The 20,290-nt window shown below is 46.4% G+C and overlaps 1 protein-coding gene across 3 annotated transcripts in view; it reads right to left on the reverse strand.

Annotated features, from left to right (window-relative positions):
• Positions 1-15,297, reverse strand: part of ALPK3 (alpha kinase 3) — a 30,813-nt gene extending 15,516 nt beyond the window's left edge. The window contains exons 1-3 of one of the 3 annotated variants that reach the window (XM_090148564.1): positions 15,047-15,297; positions 6,287-6,325; positions 3,004-3,125 (exon numbers count right to left, since the gene is read on the reverse strand). In XM_090148564.1, coding sequence (XP_090004690.1) covers positions 3,004-3,125; positions 6,287-6,325; positions 15,047-15,282 — 397 coding nt within the window. In that variant the 5' untranslated portion in view covers positions 15,283-15,297. Of the gene's footprint in view, positions 1-3,003; positions 3,126-4,531; positions 4,936-6,286; positions 6,326-15,046 lie in introns of those variants that run through there. The other 2 variants (XM_031616164.2, XM_090148566.1) reach the window with 2 other exon arrangements.
• Between the last annotated feature and the right edge of the window lie 4,993 nt (positions 15,298-20,290).

Raw genomic sequence — 20,290 nt, forward strand, 5'->3', positions numbered from 1 at the left:
CTGGTACTGATGTAGTAGTCCCAGCTAGATAAAGTCACCAGAACAGGCCTCACTCCTTGAAAATCATAGCAAGCAATCATAGACCCATGCCCCCTCATCCAAGCCCCTGTGATTCATCGGCCTGCATCTTCCCTCCCCAGCCAACACTATACAGAGACCGCTGAAAAGTTGTGAAATCCTTATAGCACCTTCAATAAGGGATACTCTCTATAAAGATCCCTATAACTCCTCACAGGAGAGGCTCTGAAGGATGAGACCCCTGAGGTCTTGAAATCCAGTCAGACCCACCAAGGAAACAACTTGGTGCAAAGAAGCTGAGTGTGCTCCTCTCCTCTGAGAAATCACACAACAAAATCACATCTCACTGTTTTCTTCATTCTCAGAGAATAAAGGCTGAACTAGTTTTGCCTAAAAATGAAAACATGTCATCACTGATGCACAATTTGACCCAAAACAATCAAATAAGATGTGCTAGGCAGCCGGAGAACCAGAAAACAGGAGAAAAGCAGGGATTGTGCAGCCACTCAAGAGCATCAGGAAGCCTGACTTAGACTTACTTTCTTTCCTGCTGCTCCCAGAACATTTCAGAGGCTGGCTCTTTAAATATTTGCATTCTGCTGCCTTTCTAGGACAAGACCAGTAAGTCTCTGGTATTCACAGATAAGGGTCTGCACTGGAATTCATTATCAGTTAAGAAGCAGCAAGAAAATGTCATTGTAGGTCATGTAAACGCATATGGGGCTTGAGAGCAACAGCAGAAGTAACTGACAGTCAGCCCTTTGCCTCCTGTAAGGCTATGATCCAAAGTGTCCCTGGACTCCAATCACAGCAGCAGGACAAAGCTGGTACCACACCAGCCACTGGCCAGGGATGCAACTGTCACTTCCCTTCTCCCTGCACTATCTCCCTCTTGAATATGAACATCATAACAAGGGGGAAGATATCTGAACACCAGATTAGACTTTACAAGTGGACTTTTCTCTGCACTTCGTGACCCGTGTCCCAAAGAAATCCTCAGCTGCTAGAGCAGGCCACAGGATCACATACAAGGCATTCAGACTGACTACGTGGCACAGGAGGTCTGGGTTGTTTAAGGTCTTTTCTATGAAGATTCCTAATTTTGGGACAAGTCTATTGATTTAAGTGCATAGAGATATCCTCCAGTCTAGCTCATTAAGTGTGAAAATGGCTGCTTGCTGAAGATGATCATTTGATGTTTTCTTTCACTTTATCAGAAATGACACCAGCATCAGTTTTCCAACTTGGTATGAGATATCACGTCGTGCTACCCAGCACCAACAAGTCATCCAAAGCTGGAAGGCAGCCTTCTGCCTACAGCCAGGAATGGCTACAAACTGGATAGAGAACATCTATCCATATCTGTCTTTAGATATACTTTGATATGTAGCAGAGGCATTCCTTGGCAGCATGTCTCCTGGACAGTGAATAGTTTCTCATTTTTTTCCAGGAGAGATGCTGGAAAGGACATGGATGTGGCCTTTATAAGGCTGACTGAAGTATCTTGGCCCTCTTATGTAGAGCTGATGGTATCATCTGGACTTTGGAAGAGAAGAGGTCTTTTCAAAGGAATTATCACCCCAAGGTGCATCTGGGGAAGACTTAAGCCAGAACTAGGCACTGTAAAAGAAATTTTGAAAGAAAGCAGTGCTTTTGTATGCCTCCACACAAAGTATTCACGCTCTGGGCTCTCACCACCATGACACTTTCAGGTGAGGAGGAGAGAAGGGCATCTGCTGTAACTCAAGATCTCATAACATATTCAAACATCACTCATTTTTTGACCTCTGACACTCTTGGCTTGCAAAATGATGAGTTACATGCCACTGCACAATATGTAAAGCTTTTCCTTTTTAATAAATTCAATCAGGAAGGCCCTAATGAAGGGCATGGCTTGGAGGCAACTCTAGCAGACCAGTTTTACCACAGGAGCAGGAAGTCACCTGCTAAAGTTAAGCATCAATGAAGCCAATGTACACCTGTAGCCTTGCAAGTTCAGAAAACCAGATCTGTAAAACAAGTGAATCATATGAGAAGAGCCATGAATTCAAAGTAGGAGGATTTCAGAAAAGAGGTTCAGTATGTTCTTCTTTGCATACAGCTTATTTACAGCATCTTTATAACAGCAAACTGGATTCCCTCAATCTTAGGAAAGTCTTGGTACTTGAGATTATGAGGCTTATTGGAGGTACTCTCCTCATTAGAGAGGTAACAAGGTTTTTCAGTTAGTCTCACTGAGTAACTTGTCAGTATAAGAAACGTACACAATACCAAGAAGGATCAGCAGTTATCTGTAAACAGATGACTACTATGAAAAAAAAAAAAAAGAAAGAAAAAGAAGAGAGCAAAGTCTTAGCACCCTGACATTTAAGAAGCAAAAGCTCATCAGCTGCTTGCCTTTATATCAATGCTTTGCCATTCCCCTTCACCACAACACCTCAGCACTAACTCTATCTTTCAGCCTCCTCCATCTCCCTCTAAATCCCTTGACCTAAAGCCTTCCTGCTCAGGGTTAGATTTTAGCTCACTGGGTAAAAACTGGTCTTTATTTCAGATACTGACAGATACACATGTTTATCACTAATGCAAATGTATAGCCAGCAATGAGAGCTAAAATTGGTTCCAGTGTAACAGTCTTCAAAACTACACATTCCTGAAGTGTGGAATCCAGGATTAGCAAAGCACAGACTAGGACAATAAAGTATCACTTGCCCAAGCAGTAATCAGCATAGTCCATTTCTTGGTCTTTAATCTGCTCTGCTTGAGATGTTTGGGTAAGCCTTTGCTTCTTTACAGCGTCAAATGTTTTCCCCTGATTCTCCCATCAAATTAAAGCTGAAATTGTCATGCAATTGCTGAATCTTTACTTGTCAGTATGACAACACTGGACTTACGTGATGCCTTGTTATTGCTTACTCTAGACTCTAACTAGCACAAGTCTAGCAAGTGAGACCGGACCAGGTTATTCACTGAAGACACTGTTACCTGTCACTATGCACGTGAATTTAGCATCAGAGTCTTCGGACACAGAACGAGATTTGATAGTGGTTTCAAATAGTGGCTGGGTTTCCTCCGTCAGCTGGGAAATGATTGCGCAGAAGGTGCTCCTGGAAGATTCAAGAAGCATTTCTTAGAGATCAAAGCACTAGAAAGAAATCAAAGGGTTCCCTTCCTATCTCATCTCAGATGCCTGTCCGTGCTGTGTTCTTGTTAGACATGCCCTCCTTACCACCCATCATCCCTACAACAGGTTTTTCACAAGTCAAGAGTCATGGTATTTGACTATTTTTTCATTCCTGAGATGATTCTGTCAATTTGAAGTGTCATTTGGGACACATCTCCTTTGTCTATGAAGCTATTAGGGTAACGAATGTCAAGAATAATTTTAGTTCTGTATCACATCCGAACATGTCTTTGATCAGCCAGCAGGCTCAAACCATGACACTAACAAAGTAGCTTCACTCTCCTGGTGCTGTACCATCAGTTATTCTCTTCGCTGAGATTTTATTTTATTTGTGAATATTTCACATTGCAGTTCCAGGCCAAGTGTGAATCGGATACGGCTCGTAAGCATTTGGCCCTTGAGCCTGACTTGGTCCTTTCTGTGCTCAGGAATTACATGATGACTGCTTTACCTCTCACTGCTGCGAGTAGGCACTCACAGTACACACTCCATGTGTCCATGCACTGACCCCCAAGTTCAGGCTGCAAGATCCAAACAGCCAGGACCATCCAAATAGCCAGTGCCACTTATGAATCTCAAAAACTGATCTTAGAGTCTCCAGGTAGATACTATTTGAGGATAGCACTAAATCAGCACAGTACTGCCAACCCTGTTGGAATATCACCAAAACAGGCCCCAGAAGATCAGGTAGATCAGGTTTTGTTTTGTTTTGTTTTTGTTTTTGTTTTTGTTTTTTTTTTTAAGAAAAAAGAAAAAGGGAAAGTCTTTAATTCCAACTTCAGTCTTCATTTGGATAGTGCTCTGGCGCTCTTGAAAGGGAAGAATTTCTTCTTTCATTTTCTCCTCTGCAATTAAAACACTACATGTTTACAATGGGAGAGAGGATCCCAAGGTCTCAAGTGCCTTAGTACTTTAGGAGAAACAGCAGGTATTGCATTGGAACTGGTAGCTAGCAGCTCTGCTTAAAACACTTTCAACAGTGGAAGACACATTCCTTAGACATGCAAGAGGTGGAGCAAATCCCCAGACCACTCCTGAGATAGTGCAACTACGAGCAGAAGGGCTCTCAGCGTGTGGTGATGGCTGTGAGGACGACGCCAGCCTCACAAGCAGCCCCCGGCTCACAGGCAGGATGCTGGCACTGCTGCTACTCATGCTCTACCTGCTGAGGAAGCACTCCAGTTCAGGAAATACCAAAATCCACGCACTCAGCATGAACCCAGCAAAGTTAGGCACTGCAGCAAGGACTGAACTGCACACATGGCTGAAGGCACCAGAAGAGCTCCAGCCACAGCAACTGCTTGTTTCATCCATCCAAAAAAAACTTACCTGGGGGTTGCAGTGCTACAGTTTTCACTCCAGCTTCCCATCAGCCTCAGCTTATGAGAGATGCAGGGAGATGGATCCCTGAGTGACAAAGAGCTGGGGGACAGCGTGAGCCTCACCCAGCTCCTGGGCACTTGGCATCAGAGAAGGGAAGAGGATGGAAGATGGGGCTGTTGCAAACTCGACTTATCTATTGAACAAGGGTTATGAGCTATAGCCAAGCAGCTGAGGGACAGAAGGTAAAAAGTAGATGGCATGGCTTGGGCTCCTTTCTGTTCCCAGGAGACTGGTCCTGGCAAAGCACTCCTCCCCCCAGCCACACGGCTGTGGATACCAATAGCTGCCAAAGCAGAGAAACCTTTCCATACGCCAAACCCAGGAGACAAAAAAAACTCCCATTTCCAAAGAGCAAGGCAGAAAATCCAGTGCTGAGGCAGTTGCTGGTGAGGTTCTGATGGACCTTTCGTTAAGGTTTCCCCGTCCTAGACCAGTAAATGCCTTACAGATCCACACAGTGAAATCACAACTCTCCAAGCATCAATGACCATTCATAACCCAGCAAGACAGCAACAAGTTCAGCATCTTCAAAAATAAAAAGTGATGTGCACACACACAGTGACACTCAGGACCAAGTTTAATGTGACTCCCAGCACCACGTCACTGCAGTGCTGGGAGTAAGCCTGGTCCTTTCAGTGCAAATCCCAGAGCCAGGAGAAATACCACAAAGGCTACTGAATGCTCCAGGAAAGCAGCGGCACCAGAAGCTGAGGACTCCACAGGCACGGCAGATGAATATGACGGGACTTGCTCAATGCACACTTGGCAGTAAGCCCTGGAAAGTCTCTTTAATCTTTCAAAGAAACCATTGTATTAGTCACAGGCAGGTTTTAGAGACTGCAGCACTGTGGGGCTCCCAGCTGACTCATTCCAGCTGCAATGAGACTTGTCCAATTCAAATTGGTTTCTAAACCAGTAATTCAGAGCATTCAAGAAATCTGATGCAAGGCAGCAGCCGCTCTTCCTCTGGGCCTTCCTGAAGGTGCATCTTTGTTGCACAAAAAGCCCTACAGACCAGGAAGAGGACACCAGCAATTCAGTAGCCTTTTAAAATTAAAGAGGGATTTCCATACAAAAGCAGTGTGCAGGAAAAGGAGATTTGAGAAGTGATTTGCTTTTTCTTCATCGTGATTTGCTTTTCCTGACATTTTGGTTAACAATCCCACAGCAACCGAAGTGTTCAGGAGAGGCTTCTCCTTCCACCACCAATTCTCTACATGCTTCTGCAGCAAACCACTAATGCCCACTGACTTCAGGATGTGCTCTTTTGCTGAAGGCAAGGTCCAACCATACAAGTGCACTTTGTGGCAGAGTCCAAATGAAGGAGGATCCTTATGGTAAAGCAAAGGATGGGAAAGGAGAAAATTCCTTCTTTGAAAGTGTCAGGGCAGGCACATCTAATTTTTAATGTCTCTGTATGGAAGTCTCACTTTAATATCACTTAGTAGCTGAACAAACTGTACACCCGTCCTTTGGCCACAAAAGGTGAATATTTCTTGCACCTTAACACAGGAATTACAATGAACATTCACTTTACTGCCTACAGTGCAGGCAAGTGTTAGGAATGCAACCATGCAGAATAAGTTTGTTAGATCACCCCAGGGCTCTCTTTAATTAGTACCTAAGCATTACAGATTAATCAGATGCAGTCAGATTCAGCAAAGTGTTTGGTCAGAGAAGTTTAATGCAATGTAGTTTTACCTTCCTAAACTGGAGAGAGAGAATCTGCTGCTTGATAAGCTAAGCAAAAAACAGCATAAAAGACATTAGATAAAGAAGCATGAAAAGGAGCTGAAATAAATTGTTATAGAGAGATATTAATGTGAGTTGTTTTGCGCAGGTCATAGGTCCTATTAAAAGAAGGTACAGCTGCCTTACTCAGGCTGACTGCCAGGATGAGCAAGTTACATTGTAAATTGAAGTCAAAGGCTGTAAAAATGAAACAGTCGTTAACTACAGAGAATAAGTGTAAGGACATTTATACAAGTAGGTTTCCAAGAAGCAGCACTTGAGCCTTCCATGCACCGTCCACAGCGTTGTGCTAAAAGCAGACAACTCCACTGGGAAGCTACTCGGTTAAATGGTACTTGAGAGTACAGCTCGCTGCATGCCCACGTCTCCGCTGGCAAGGAGGCGGCCCCAGTTTGTCACCTCTTTTTTTCCTCAGGACAAAGATACCAGCTTTTTTGAGAAACTGAAAATGCTATGGTATATGCTATTATATGCTGCTTTACAGTTTGCCAGCCAAATCACTGGGATTAGGCAAAAAAAAAACAAACAAACAAACAAAAACCCTGGAACTTGCAGGCATCTACAGTTTATTTTCTCTGCAGAAATGCTCTGATGTAGCATTAACCATTTCAGGGAATAAAAATCAAATACAAATCCCACATGAGAAACCTGGATGAGCTACTTACCAGCAGGAGCCCCAGAGAAGCATCTTCAGGGACCCACACTGCCATTTTGTGACAGCAGCTCCTGGGGGCTGTAGGACCCTTAGCAGTCAGGAGGGGTTCATCAGCCTGCCCTGAACTCATCAACATGGGAATCAGAAGTCCAACTAAGTAGCTACCAGCTAGCCAGCAGCACACAAGCTCAGTGTGACCCAATAGGATTGTTATGTACACTGCAACCTCACCATACAGCCTCAGAGGTGACTGCAGCACAGGCAAGTCGTCCTTTGGGATGTAAGAAGTCACACTTCAATACTGGTAAGTGCAGATGGATCAAACCTTCTCAGCCTGAGGACCACTACTGAACAATCAAATTTCAGTGCTTTATGATGCTGCTGCAGGAGGAGAGAAAGGCATAAGTCTTCAGGTCTTCTACCCAAATGACCTCCTCCTGGCTCTGTGCAAGTCCCAGTCACACAGACGTCAGCATGACACAGAATCTCATCCTACAAGTGACTATAGAGGGTCTCTGAAAACTGCTGCTGCCAGCCCTGTAGCACTTCTCCTCCGCACCCACAGAGATAAGAACTGAAGAAGTAGTTTGGCAAAGGCAGATTAGGTAGCAGTCTGAGACAGCTGCCCAAAAACATGGGGTGGCACTTACTCTTTTGGCAGCAGCTTCACTCTCTCCACCCCCAGCCGCATGATTTTGATCTCTCCCCAGTGCCAACACTGCTGCTCGCGCAGCGGATCGGGAGCTACCCAGCCGGAAAAGGATCACATAGCAACCAAAAAAGGCTGACGGTCAGCTACCCAATCCATTTTGCAAGCACCGAGCTGGTCCATGGGGGAAGTCCAAGGAACAGCACTTTTGGCTTTCCAGTTGAACCCCAGCATCTGAGATATTCCTTTAAGCCCCAAGCCAGACCTGCCCTTATATTACCTGCTTTACTGACCAGCACACCCTCATTGCCCCCAGACATCCCGACAGCTTAGGGGAGCTGCAATTCCACTTGAGCTGCTTGCTGCCAGAGGGATCAAGCATCCTACCACCCACAGCCATCCTACCAGTCCCAGGTCACCTCACACCACAACCCCACACTGTCTCCAATTCATGGGCATACATAGGCTCACTTCCCATCTTCTTCAACAATAAAAGAGAGTGTTTCATCTCATTACAAGGGAAACCGTCTCCTTGTGACCTCCACGAATATAAAGGACACAGGCATCACTTGAGGAGCCAGAAGGGAAGATCCTAAAATGCCCACTGGAGAGTGTGAGCATAGGCAGAACAATGTTTTAAACATGCTTTATTTGCCTGAGACAAATGGAGACATGTCTTGTCTCTTAATCACACAAAAGACTAGAGCCAGAATGAAGGGTATCTGCGCCCCAACCCCCTGTGCTCATATATATGATCAAGTGGTGAACACAGTTAGCACTTTTAATTCCCAGTGCTGAGCATGCAGCCCAGGCTTTATTCACTGCATGTCTCAAAACATTTCGCTGAACATTGGACTGCTGATCTCTTGAGGAGCCTTTGTAATATCAAAAGAAAAAAAGCATGTATTAACTAAAGTTTAACCTCAATATGCTAAGGAAGTTTTTTTTTTTTTAAACAAACTAGAGATTTAAGCCCAGAGAGAGTAAGATCAAATTCTGAAAGCCGCAGCTACAACAGCCCTGCCTGCAGGCAGCTGGCATTTCACTTCATTTTAATTAAGTTTACAGCATACCCACACAGAGCTGCACCAGCATAACTACATCAGTCTCTAAACCAAACCTATTAGCTTGGAAATGTGGAACTCCTGCACAAGGCACGACAGATGCCCCAGCACGCCTAGTCTGATACGCCTTGGGATTGGACCGTCCATATCCTCAGCTCTCCAGAGACTTGTTAGTGTACACAGTATGGGATTCTGCTAATTAAATGCAGCATCTACAGCGGATGTGTATCCTCTGAGCAAGCTCAGGGGCTGATGGATGTAGGCAGCAGCTTACTTTATCCTTGCACATCTAAAGCAGGCAAATCAAGGGCTAAATGTACAGGAGAAAGGGGATTCTGCATGCTTAGGTTGGAGAGGTCTGCTCCACACGCATCCAACCCCAGTGGGAGGAAATCCTCCACAGGCAGCTCATCTACAAAGTGAGGGACAGCTTGTTGAAAGCTAGCCCTGAAAATACAGGTCTGGTTATTAACCACTGTTGCACTGGCCCATGAGAATTACACCCCTCTATTGTTCTTCCATGTGGCTTCTACCTGCCTCAGCTCTTCTTTAAATTCCATTTCATCAGATGCTTTCAACATTTTTCATCCTCTTAAAGGTTTTAGCCCTTCAACTACTTGTAATTTCCATTGGAAATGAAGACGGTCTTCCCCATTTTTCATGCACTTGCTAAATTTCAGTATTGCTGCAAGGGCAGGAGCAGAACTGTCAACACCATTCACTTCTTAATCACTAAAAATATCACTCAAGCTGATGGCCTAGGCTGGTACATCACCCCACCGGGACTGAGAAGTTAATTGCTTTAAAAACATAGATTTTAAGTCCTGCATTTCTAATCGCTTTCATGCAGTCTCTGCTCGAAATTCTCCTTTATTCCTTCACTCCCAGATAGAGAAATCATTCTCCTTCCAGCTCAGGGCTCCACATGGAAGTTGACAGGAGCTTAGAAGATGAAATATGCTTTGCATTGGCTTCTTCCTCACATGTCTGAGTGCATGGACTTGATCAACTTGAGCTGCAACAGTCATTAATATATTTCAGTGCTTTTCCACAGCACGAAAATTGAGCTGCACTAGCTGTCCAGTGCAGCAAGTAAACAGAGAAATGCATTAATGACACCAAGTCTGAGACCTCCAAGTTATGCCGTGATGGAAATAGCAGCACAGAAAAACTCCCCAGAAGAACCCAAGAAGAGAGAGCACAACATCCCCAGGACAGAAGGACTGCTCCAACAGTCCCGTGCAGACACTCCCTTCTGCTGCCACTCTGCCCCATGCTATTATCGGGCTTGTTTTGCACATGCAGGCTTCTAAGTGTTACATTCCATCTGAACTTCTCTGCCTCTAAGGTTAATACTGCCTGAGAAAAACACAAGCCACTCAGAGCACTTCCTTAGCTGTTGGTAGCCACTCATTTCACATTTTTCAAAGCCAGCAATGAAGCCTTCATGTCCATGTGGTTATGCTTAAAGTCTCTTTCCTGCCACATGTCCCGCTTCTTATCAAACATTTCGTGCACAAACGGAAACAGTTTGTGTTTCATGTACTGCAGCAGTAATTATCAGCAACCTGGCGATAAAGTAGCTGTGAGTGCTATGGAGCTGCACAAGACACATTGTTATTTTACTGACTGGAAAATAGATCTATTGAGTTTCTACTTGTCAAGGTCACAGAGTAAATTGCTGCTAGGCTAAAGAAGTATGGTATTTTTCTGAAGGTAATTCATGCCGAGCTTAAATGAAGAAGAACTTGCATGCCACAATTCAGAGCTAGATGCCAACACAACAGAAAGTGAAAAACAAACTATGTTGCGTGCTCCTCCATCAACCACAGTAACACTCAGAGAATGATTCAGATCTTGCACTTTAACTCCCAAATATAATTCCCTCTATCGTCCACATTAACTAGTCACTAGTTGAAAGACAATGAGGAATGTGGAAGGACAAAGAGTAGAACGAGTATTGGACAACGAGTATTGGACAACGAGACACCAAGCTAAGCAGACATCTCTCTGATAACTCACTGTCTGTAGATTTCTGTGACTGTGGGTTGGAAAAGAAGCAACATGAAAGTAGAGGTTTTTTGTAACTGCTCTTCTAACTTCCCTCTTTGGGACCAGCTGATGCTATTGGATGTGAGGCATAGTCAGTGGGAGAGAACAGCTTATTCATTCAAGAGCCTCCTTGCCTAGCTGAGGCAGGAGGAGGATGGAGCACATCTTAATTCTAACTCCTGGAAACTGCCTCTGTTCTCAAGGAAACCACACTATTCCCCATTACACAATGAAACATGATATTTAACATTGCTCTTGAAGGGCACTGTTTGTCCTGATCTTCCACTCCTGGGCCATTGGTTGCTTTAGCAGATATCAACTGGACACTGTAGAAAGGGTTGAAAAAAATGCAGCTTGAGATTATTATTCATAGTGTACTACTGACTAGGAGACCTACTCAAACAGGGCACTGTTGCTCATATAGGTATACCTACAGGAAAAACAAACCAAAAAAAAAAAACACCTTTACCCTAGAGAGCCTACAGACCAGAGATCAGCCCATCAATGCCTTTGCTTTTGTCTTTAAAGTAAGCACTGGATGTGCCTCCTTTCAAAATCTGTCAGACAAGATAGATGCACTGAATTCCCTCAGATGCCACAGCTGGTATCTCACTGGGGATTTACACTGGTTACTGCCAAAAGCAAGGTGCTACAAGAAGTTACAGCTGCTCAAGTGCTGAGGAGAGAACTCCTCTGAAATAAGAAAACTAGCTATGCTTTTCGGGAACTAAGCATCCCTGAGTTTACAGCTCATTACTACAGCAACAGACCTTTTCACCTTCATTTGATATAAAGTGCAAAGCAAGTGATACAAGACTGGGAACTGTTCCCAGCCAGAAAAGCCAGATGCACAGAAAAATCATGGCAAGGCACTCTCCTGAGCTCAGCTGCCACCACAACCAGAAAAAGCCGTCCAAGAAAAGATGCGCTATAAATATCTGCATATGAAGAAGCTATGACAGTGGAGAGATATTTAAGCAAGGAGGCAATGCATTAACAAGACCTAGATGCAGACATCCACATTAGATGAGAGGTACTGATCGCTTCCAACAGAAGAGAAGGCCTCAAACTCAGATGAAACACCTTCCATTTGTTTTTACAAAAAATTGTATCCTAAGGTATAAGACATTCTCCAAAGTCAGCTTGGTCTTACAGAAAGGGAAAGCCTCTTCCTAAAGAACAGTTCCCAAGTTCATAGAAAGTAAATATCCCAAATACTCTGTCTGATAAAGAGATGATGTTCTTTACCCTGTTGTGCATGAGGTCAGTAGAAGGTTTTGGCCCGCTCTGCTCTGGTTTGGCCTCACCTCCAGAACTGCGTGCTCTTTTGGGCATTGCAGTATAACAACATAAAGCTATTAGAGAGGATCCAAAGCTACAAAGATGGTGAAGGCTCTAGAGAGCAAAACACACAAGGAGTAGCAGGACAATCAGGTGGGGGTAGAGAAAGGCTCTGCCCCAAACTGCTGAGCTCAGGGAGCCTTGGAACACTGCTTTCAGCCATAGGGTTTGGGTGGTGCTGTGTGGAGACAGGAAGTGGAGCTGACGCTCCTTGCGGGTCCTTTCCAACTCAGGATATTCTATGACTTTATGAATATACAGCCATTTTCAATATTCCTGATCTTCTGGCCTTTGTAGCACTACCCTCAACAATTTCTCTAATGTAAGAAATGGAAAAAGCACATCCCAGTTACCAAATTAGTATCCTTCAGTTTGCACAACATCCCTTTCCTGCTGTAGGCTCAGGAAAATCAAGAAAGACCATCCATGTTCTCTGCACCGTTCATTAATGCATGCATACAGTTGAAATTCCTCCATGAGTTGTACCAGAAGTGTTCCTAACCTCAGATTCTTTCCATGAGGATATCCCCTCATGAAGATATTTGTCATGTCACTACTCCTTCTAGTCCTTTCCCTTGAGAAAGAGAAGAGAGCAGGCAAGTAATCAGCTAAACACGCTACAAATACATACAGAAACACTGCAACAGATAAACCTGAGAAAAAACCACCACATTTTCTATGGATTAGAAGATCCATTTTTGTTTTTCAACCACCACAACAGCCTCCCTCTGCAGTTCTGTGTCTGTAACACCTGCCCCATACTTGCCAGCTTCAAAGCCACTGAATTCAAGTACCTCTGTATTAAAGAAAACTGCTGAATGTTATCTGCCTGTACACACATCACTCATCTCGCTTTTCCAGTTCTCCCAGGCAAGCTCTCCAGATGTTTCTGGATTTAATTAAACTCTTAATTGCTTTCTAAAAGTCTCCTTGCTACACCATTCCACTCATCCACTTTCCAGAAGTGTTATGATACATTATTTAATTACAGAACAAAAAGCCCCACTTCATTCAAACCATTGCCCTGCATCACAGACAGCAATGCAACTGTTCGTTTCCACATATCTTCTCTCAAATCTGCACTCAAGGCAGTGCAGGGAACAGGATTTTTATCTCACTTATTCCTTAGAGAACCTGAAAGATGCCCTGAATACAGGGAAAGGGGAGTTTCGCTATTTAGCAAATCTCTCTTACAACAGAAGGGTCAGCCACTGAAGTTAAACAGCAGGATGAAATCACCTTGTCATACGCTGATAACTAAGCATTCGAATGGGTTGAAAAGGGCGTTGTAGGATTTGTGGAAAATGAATTCACCGCCAATTTAAGCGTTTCAGTACAGCATCACTTTGTCTGCAAAGGCGTAAGACTCCTACATATGAAACAGGAGTGCAGACAACACACAGTGCTAGTGTGGCAAGTTCAAGGTGTATAGAGCTTGGAGCTTAGCAGACGTGGACTGGAGTCACTGTGCTTGAGATGCAGAAGTCACTTATCCAGAGAATGCCAGGCTCACTGCATCACATCACTGTGCATCTTTTGCAATGGCCTCGAGTAAAACTTCCGCAACGTGGGAAGGTCAGCTGAGAACACTGGAAGCACTACTTGAGGACTGATGGAGCCCCTTTCGTGGTTAAACAGATTACAGCTGTGATCTGAACGTATTTGGGAGTGGGGGAAATAGGAAGTCAAGCTCTAGGCAACCAAAAAGCCTCAGCATCTTATTTATTAAGGATTCTCTATCTGTGATCTCTAGAACAGAAGTATTGGACTCAATTACAGTTTTCCTTTGCACCACTAAGCACAGTCTGAGGTCATAGATTGGCTGTGAGTGCTGTATCTGCATTCTTGGTACTGATGATGCTATGGTATGCGGCCAGACTACAGTTAGATCACACACTACGATAGAAGCACAAAGCAACTGAACCAAGGCAACTTAACTTTGGCACTACACAGCTTTAACATCTGACCACCAGGCAGCACATTTCTCTCTTTTTTGGTGCCGTACTTATTTTCACAGATCTCAGCTTCTTTCAGGCCTCAACCCTTGACATGCTGGAAATGGATTATTTATAACTCATCAATAAGGAAAGAGGCACGCTCCTTTCAAGGGCTTACAGGTTGAAGAGCACTCCTAGAGAATTCAAAGTAATTTAAAAGCTTTCTTTTGAACAACTAACGCTATAACCAACACCTTTGCCTTCCCTGGCATGTTGCCTTGTGTTCACTAACCTCAACCACTCTGAGTTGACAGCATGTTTATCATACCTTCCCCAGAGAACAAAGCCTCAATCCTACCCCAGACCTCCTGCCTCAGGCCATTTCTAACCCAGGAATGTAGTTCTCATCACTGCTCAGCCCATATCTACATTGTAGAAATACCTTTTTGGCAATAAGATAAGGCACTCGCACAGCGGGCCCCTTGCTCAGAGTATGGTGTAGATAACACAGGCGGCTTCATTGTAGGGAAAGGGCAGAAAGGGCAGGGCAGTATCCTGCAGGCAAGTTTAACTCGAGGATACCGAGGATAAAAAAAAAAAAAAAGAAAAAAAGACAGAAGCTCGTGTCTGTCAGGATTTCACAGCAAGACAGTCAGCTTAGCCCTTTTATAAAAAGATGAACGACGCTGACAGCCTCTGCCCCGGCAACAGCCACAGAAATACCGTCCTTCCTCAGGGAAGAAGGAGCCGGCCCTCCTGCCGAGCGCCGGGCTGCCTCGAGAGCCCGAGCACGTCCCCCCGATCCGGCTCGCCTTTAGGGCCCGGAAAGGCGCCTGACGGCCAGCGGACGCGTCACCGCTACCTAGCCTTCGGCAAGGACGGAGCCCCGCCGCCAGACGGCTGGGCGGCCGCCGCGCCCCACTCGGGATTCCCCACCGCCCTCCGACGCCCGCCCCGTCCTCGTCGCCGCCGGCTCGTACCGCCACCCCCCGGCCCGCCGCCCCGCCTCACCTGTTCCGGGGCCGGATGCTGAGCAGATAGCTGCGCCGGTCGGGCCGCGAGGCCCAGGCCGCGCTTTCCGCCTCCTCCGCCCCCTCCACGCTGCCCCGCCGCTGGGGCGGCGACGTCCGCCCGTTGCCCGCGTACGAGTCGCTGAGGGCCCGGCGCGGCGAGCCCATGGCGGCGGCCGGGCTGCGGCTGCCCCTGCCCGCCGCGCCGCTGCCGGCCCTGTCAATCACCGCCGGCATTTATAGCCGCCCCGCACATGCCGCTGTCACTCGGCGGGGCCGTGACGCGGCCCGGGCCTCGGGGCCTCCTCCCCACGGCACGGAGCCCCGGGGGCAGCGGGGAGGTGGGGTCGGCCCGGCCCGGCCCGGCCCGGCCCGGCCCTGCCCGCTCGGCGGCTGTCAGAACGTAACGACGCCGAAGCAGGTTTGCTTCGTGATGTCCTCCGGGGGCACGTCGGGGATTCGGGGCTCCTTGAAGTTCTCTCGAGATGGGCTGTAACATTCGCTGCTGCCACAGAGTCCAGTGCTTTGCCTGCAGCATTGTCAGTGCCATTGCAGCAGGCACGTCCCAGTGTCGGCCCCAGGAGCATTTCTCAGGACCACGGGATCGTTTGAGTTGGAAGGGACCTGGTCCAACTCCCTGCAGTGCGCACGGGCACCCGCAGCACATCAGGAGCTCAGAGCCCCCAGCATTGCTCTGGGTGTCTGCACGGACGGGGCACCACCGCCTCTCTGGGCACTCATTCTATCACGGTATACCCTGATAAACAGTCTGTCTCCTCCTTTCTTGCAGCCCCTTTAGATACTTTAGCAACAGGCTGCTCTCGGGTTTCCTTAGAGCCTTCTCCAGGCTGAACAGCCCAAACAGTTTCCCCCCTTGGCAGCTGTTTTTCTCTGGGATTCCCAAGGAAAAGCCCTGTGCTGGCAGTTACTCATTCTCCCTGAAGAGAACAGCACAGAACAGGGCTGTGAGAGGTGGGCACACGTCACAAAAGATTACTGAGAGTGATTTAATACCAGATGAAAACATAACCCATAATAGAATCGAATTTCCTCATGTTCCACCTTCATCTTGCTGTCAAGCTGTTGTATCGCATGCTGCAGGCACATTGCCAGAGACACCGCATTGCTCCGCGCAGGACTGATGGATTGAGCAGCCTCACTGGATTGGTTGCCTGCCCACGGCTGTATGCCTGCAGTCTGCAAGAAGAAAACAACAGCAGGTGTTACTGCAAAAGAGATGAGACTGTGCTAGAGAGCTCCCAAGCGGGCAAACAACGGGGCTTTGTGCTGATCCTTGCCTGAGGAGAAGAGAGAATGACTGTGACAGCATGCAGCAAGGCAGGTGTGGCTGCACACATCCACACAGAACAGAGGGCTTCTTACCAAACCACATGGTTAGAAATGGTGTTTAACTACAACCTAGGCTACACTGCACCGCTGTGGCATGACCACACTGGTGTAGGTGCAGCCACCCCCTTTAATCCTCTTACTACCCTGTGTTTTCCTACACTTGTCCCTTTTCGGACCATCCTGATATCTCCCTTCCCCAGCCTTTGGTTCCTCACTTAGGCATCCCATACAAAGTTTTGCACAGAGCCCATATATTTCTCCCTTGCATCCCATAAGGAGTCTCCTACCTCTCTGCTTACTTGCTGCCACCTCCAGTCCATGATATAGGTGGCTGCCCTGTGACAGCCCCAGGTCAGGGGCTCCTGACTGGTTGATTGGGGCTGAAAAGATCCTGCTCTGTAGCCCTGTGCTGGAATGCCGTGGATGACTTACTGCTCCAGAGGTCTGTGATAGAAACACAATACTGGTATGCGTGGCATGTGAAAGAGAGAAGTAAACAGGCCTAAATCAGCCATGAGCCCCAGAAAGGACCTAGAAAACAACAAAAGTGCTGGGAGACACCAGGGCACAAGGCCACAACACAGACGTGCAGATACAAACTGATGCAACTCGGCCCTGACCTCAGCTACTTGTTGTCACTGGTATACCAAACCTTGGAAACCAAGTGGAAGGGAAGATTTCTGTGAGGAGAACCTGATAGCCACCAAGAAAGCTGTCAAACTGAGCAATTCCCAAGCCCATGTAGAGGGGAAGTCAGTGAGATCTGTGGAGCATGGGGCTGGGGAGAAGGTTGCAAAGAGACACAGTGGCTGTGGGGAATCCAGAATGCAGTCCAACAGAGTGGGGCTTTGTAGACAGCACTAAATTGAAAGCCAGGACCCCAAGTATGTTCTACTTTCATATAAAGCTTCTTGTATCCTGCTGGCCTGTCAGAGTCAGTGTATAACAGATTGACAACTTAGGTTTTCATGCCTGCAGAAGTTATACTAGTCCAAAGCAATCCAGCTTTGGATGTATCCAGTTGCTTAACAGTGTCCTGATCAGACCTGCTGCTCTTCCACTCAAGTCCCAGTGAAATGCTTATCTTAGCTCCGATCTCAGAACAGTGTTTTGGAAGGGGTCCTACATCATTTCACATGTAGGTATTGGAGTTTATTTGCTTTTTGCAGATCACTATCACAGATGATTGTACTGTCAAGCATACAAATAATTGAAACTGTGACATCAGAGAGGATACTTGGTCTTGGCAAATGCAGAGATGGAACTCATAGAGCCTCTGGATTTGCTACTAGGAAATATGGGGAGGACCGTCTCGGAGACTGAAGATCCCAAATGACAATAGGGGAAACAACAACACTCCTTTTCCATATACAGCAGCAGAGTCACAGGAGAGCAGCAAGAATGATCAGAGGCCAGGACAGCTGCCACATGAAGAATAACTGGGACTCGTCAGCCTGGAAGGAACAGAGGTATACACAGTTTTGAGGGACAGGGAAAGAGTGTCTTTCAAAATAATACCAGGGTCCTTGAGTGAAGTTAGAAGATGGTACAATCAGTAAAACAGAGGTGCTTGCTCATGCCTCTTGGCATTAAGCTGCTTCCACTCATTGTATGTCAGCAGAAGTTGGAAAAAAAAAAAAAAAAAAACAGGAGAAATCAGTGGAAGAAAAATTTGTCGAGGCTTCCTCAGGACAAATATATTAGCTTTGCTTTAAGAAGCCTCCAAGCTACAAAAGGATACCCACTGTGTGCATGCTCCAATCTCACGCCTTGTGCTATTGCCCTATGTGAGAGGCAGGATGCTGGGAGGACCCATTGTGGCATACCTGACATAAAAGGAGACACTGGGAGAACTACCTTTAATCTTTATAACAGTACTAAATAGAGACCTTCTTGCTGTGTTCAATACCTCACTGGGTGCAAGCAAGACAGAGCCAGCCATGTCCCAGAAACACAGAGTAACAGGCAACAAAGACAAGCTGCAGTGAGGAAAATTCAGATCAGATGTCAGAAGAGAAAAAAATGTCCTGTCAGGGGGATCAAACAGCGCAACAGGGACCAGGAGGTAGGCAATCTCTGTCTGTGGAGATGGTTACATGTGGATGGGACAAGCAGCTGATCAAGTGGTTTGGATCCTGCCTGGACTGATGTCTGGATTAGAGATTTCCAGAGGTTCCTTTCGCACCCCATTCACACTGTGGTTCTGCTCCTCTTCCCACTACTGTAGGGAAAACTGGATGGCAAGAGCAAGCGTAGCACCTACCAGCTTGAGCGTAATTGGGTGAATCCTGATGTAGTGTTTGAGCCTTCCCTCAGACACATGGTGAATGTCTTTTTTTCTGACCTTTCAGGCTCTTAGTTGGTTCTTGTGCCTAGTTATCCTGCTGAGACAGAGCTTTCTTTTACAGCATGTCTGTTTGCAGAGTGACAGTGACTTCTGCTTCTGTCTCCATTTGGAAACTTGCTCTCTCACCATTTCGTTTTTGAAGTCTAAGCCAGTCAGCCATGAGGCTTCAATCCTTGTTAGCAAAGCTTTCGTCCTCTGCCTGCAAATCCAGCACTGATTCACAGCAAGTGACAGATGTTTTCTCACTCCTCTCACACAACCCTTCCTTTTCCCATCCTGCACACATACATGCAAGTCCCTCCCTTTCTAAATAACAAGCTTCTGCCTGCTCTCCAATGCAATGTCAACAAGTAAACACCACTGGCACCACTGGAGAAAACAAAACAAAACATACTCTTGGCCACACGTTCATGTAGAATGGCTTGTATTGATTTAAGGACAAACACGGTGCACTTTGACAAGGTACATAATGGAAATGCAGCAGACTCTAGCTGATTGAAAAGATGCTGCATCATGCGGAAGTGTCATCTTTAGCTGCTGGAAAGTGTTGGGGTTAATTTAATGATCATTATTATTAGCTGCCCGCACTGCATTTATATCTACTCAACATCAGAGATGTGACAGAACTACTGGAAAACATTCAGACAGAACCTTCATTTGCAATCTATTAATATGTTTATTTATGGATGTAGGAGTATATTTCAAAATGCTTGGCTGGACCCTCTCTGAATTCTGTGCTAGGTCTGTGTGTTGTTAGAGACAGCTGGGGAGGTGAGCAGAAGCAAAGCACCTGTGACTGTGCTGAGCATCCTCTTCCCAAATCCCCTCTGCTCACAAATGCCATGTGAAAGATTGCCATCCTTGCAGGAGCAGACCATGACTATCCCATTCTGCACAGAGCAAATGATCCTTCCTCCATCCTCCATCAACTGTGCTGGTTTCTGCTTTTTCTACAGTCTGCACCCTCATCACTTTTAAGAGAAAAGCACTGGGGAGTGGGGGACTAAGCACTGCTGAGTTCTGCCAGCCCTGTGGCATGACTCAGCAGTGTCCCTTGCCTGGGGAAGCATGTGGAGGTGGTTCCCCTTGCACCATTGCATACCTCCTGTCCATTCCTTTTCTCTCAGCTGTAACTGCTTCTCTCTGCCATCTGGAGGTGTCTACATCCTTCCATGCCAATGCTGAAGGTAATTGCCATATGTGTGGAGGGAGAGACAGTAGTGGAAATTTGTCCCCACTGGTCCTAAGCCCAGACTTACTTCAGCCCCATCAGTTTTGTGTCACATTCCCTGCCTGCTCACATCAGAGAGTAATGTAAGGTCCTTTGGGAATTTCGGTCACTCACAGAATCACAGAATCACAGAATCGTAGGGGTTGGAAGGGACCTCCAGAGATCATCGAGTCCAACCCCCCTGCCAAAGCAGGATCCCTACACCAGGTCGCACAGGTAGGCGTCCAGGCGGGTCTTGAATATCTCCAGAGAAGGAGACTCCACAACCTCCCTGGGCAGCCTGTTCCAGTGCTCCGTCACCCTCACCGTAAAGAAGT

Source organism: Phasianus colchicus, chromosome 12, assembly GCF_987193195.1.
Source record: "Phasianus colchicus chromosome 12, bPhaCol1.hap1.1, whole genome shotgun sequence".
In the NCBI taxonomy this organism is placed as follows: domain Eukaryota; kingdom Metazoa; phylum Chordata; class Aves; order Galliformes; family Phasianidae; genus Phasianus; species Phasianus colchicus.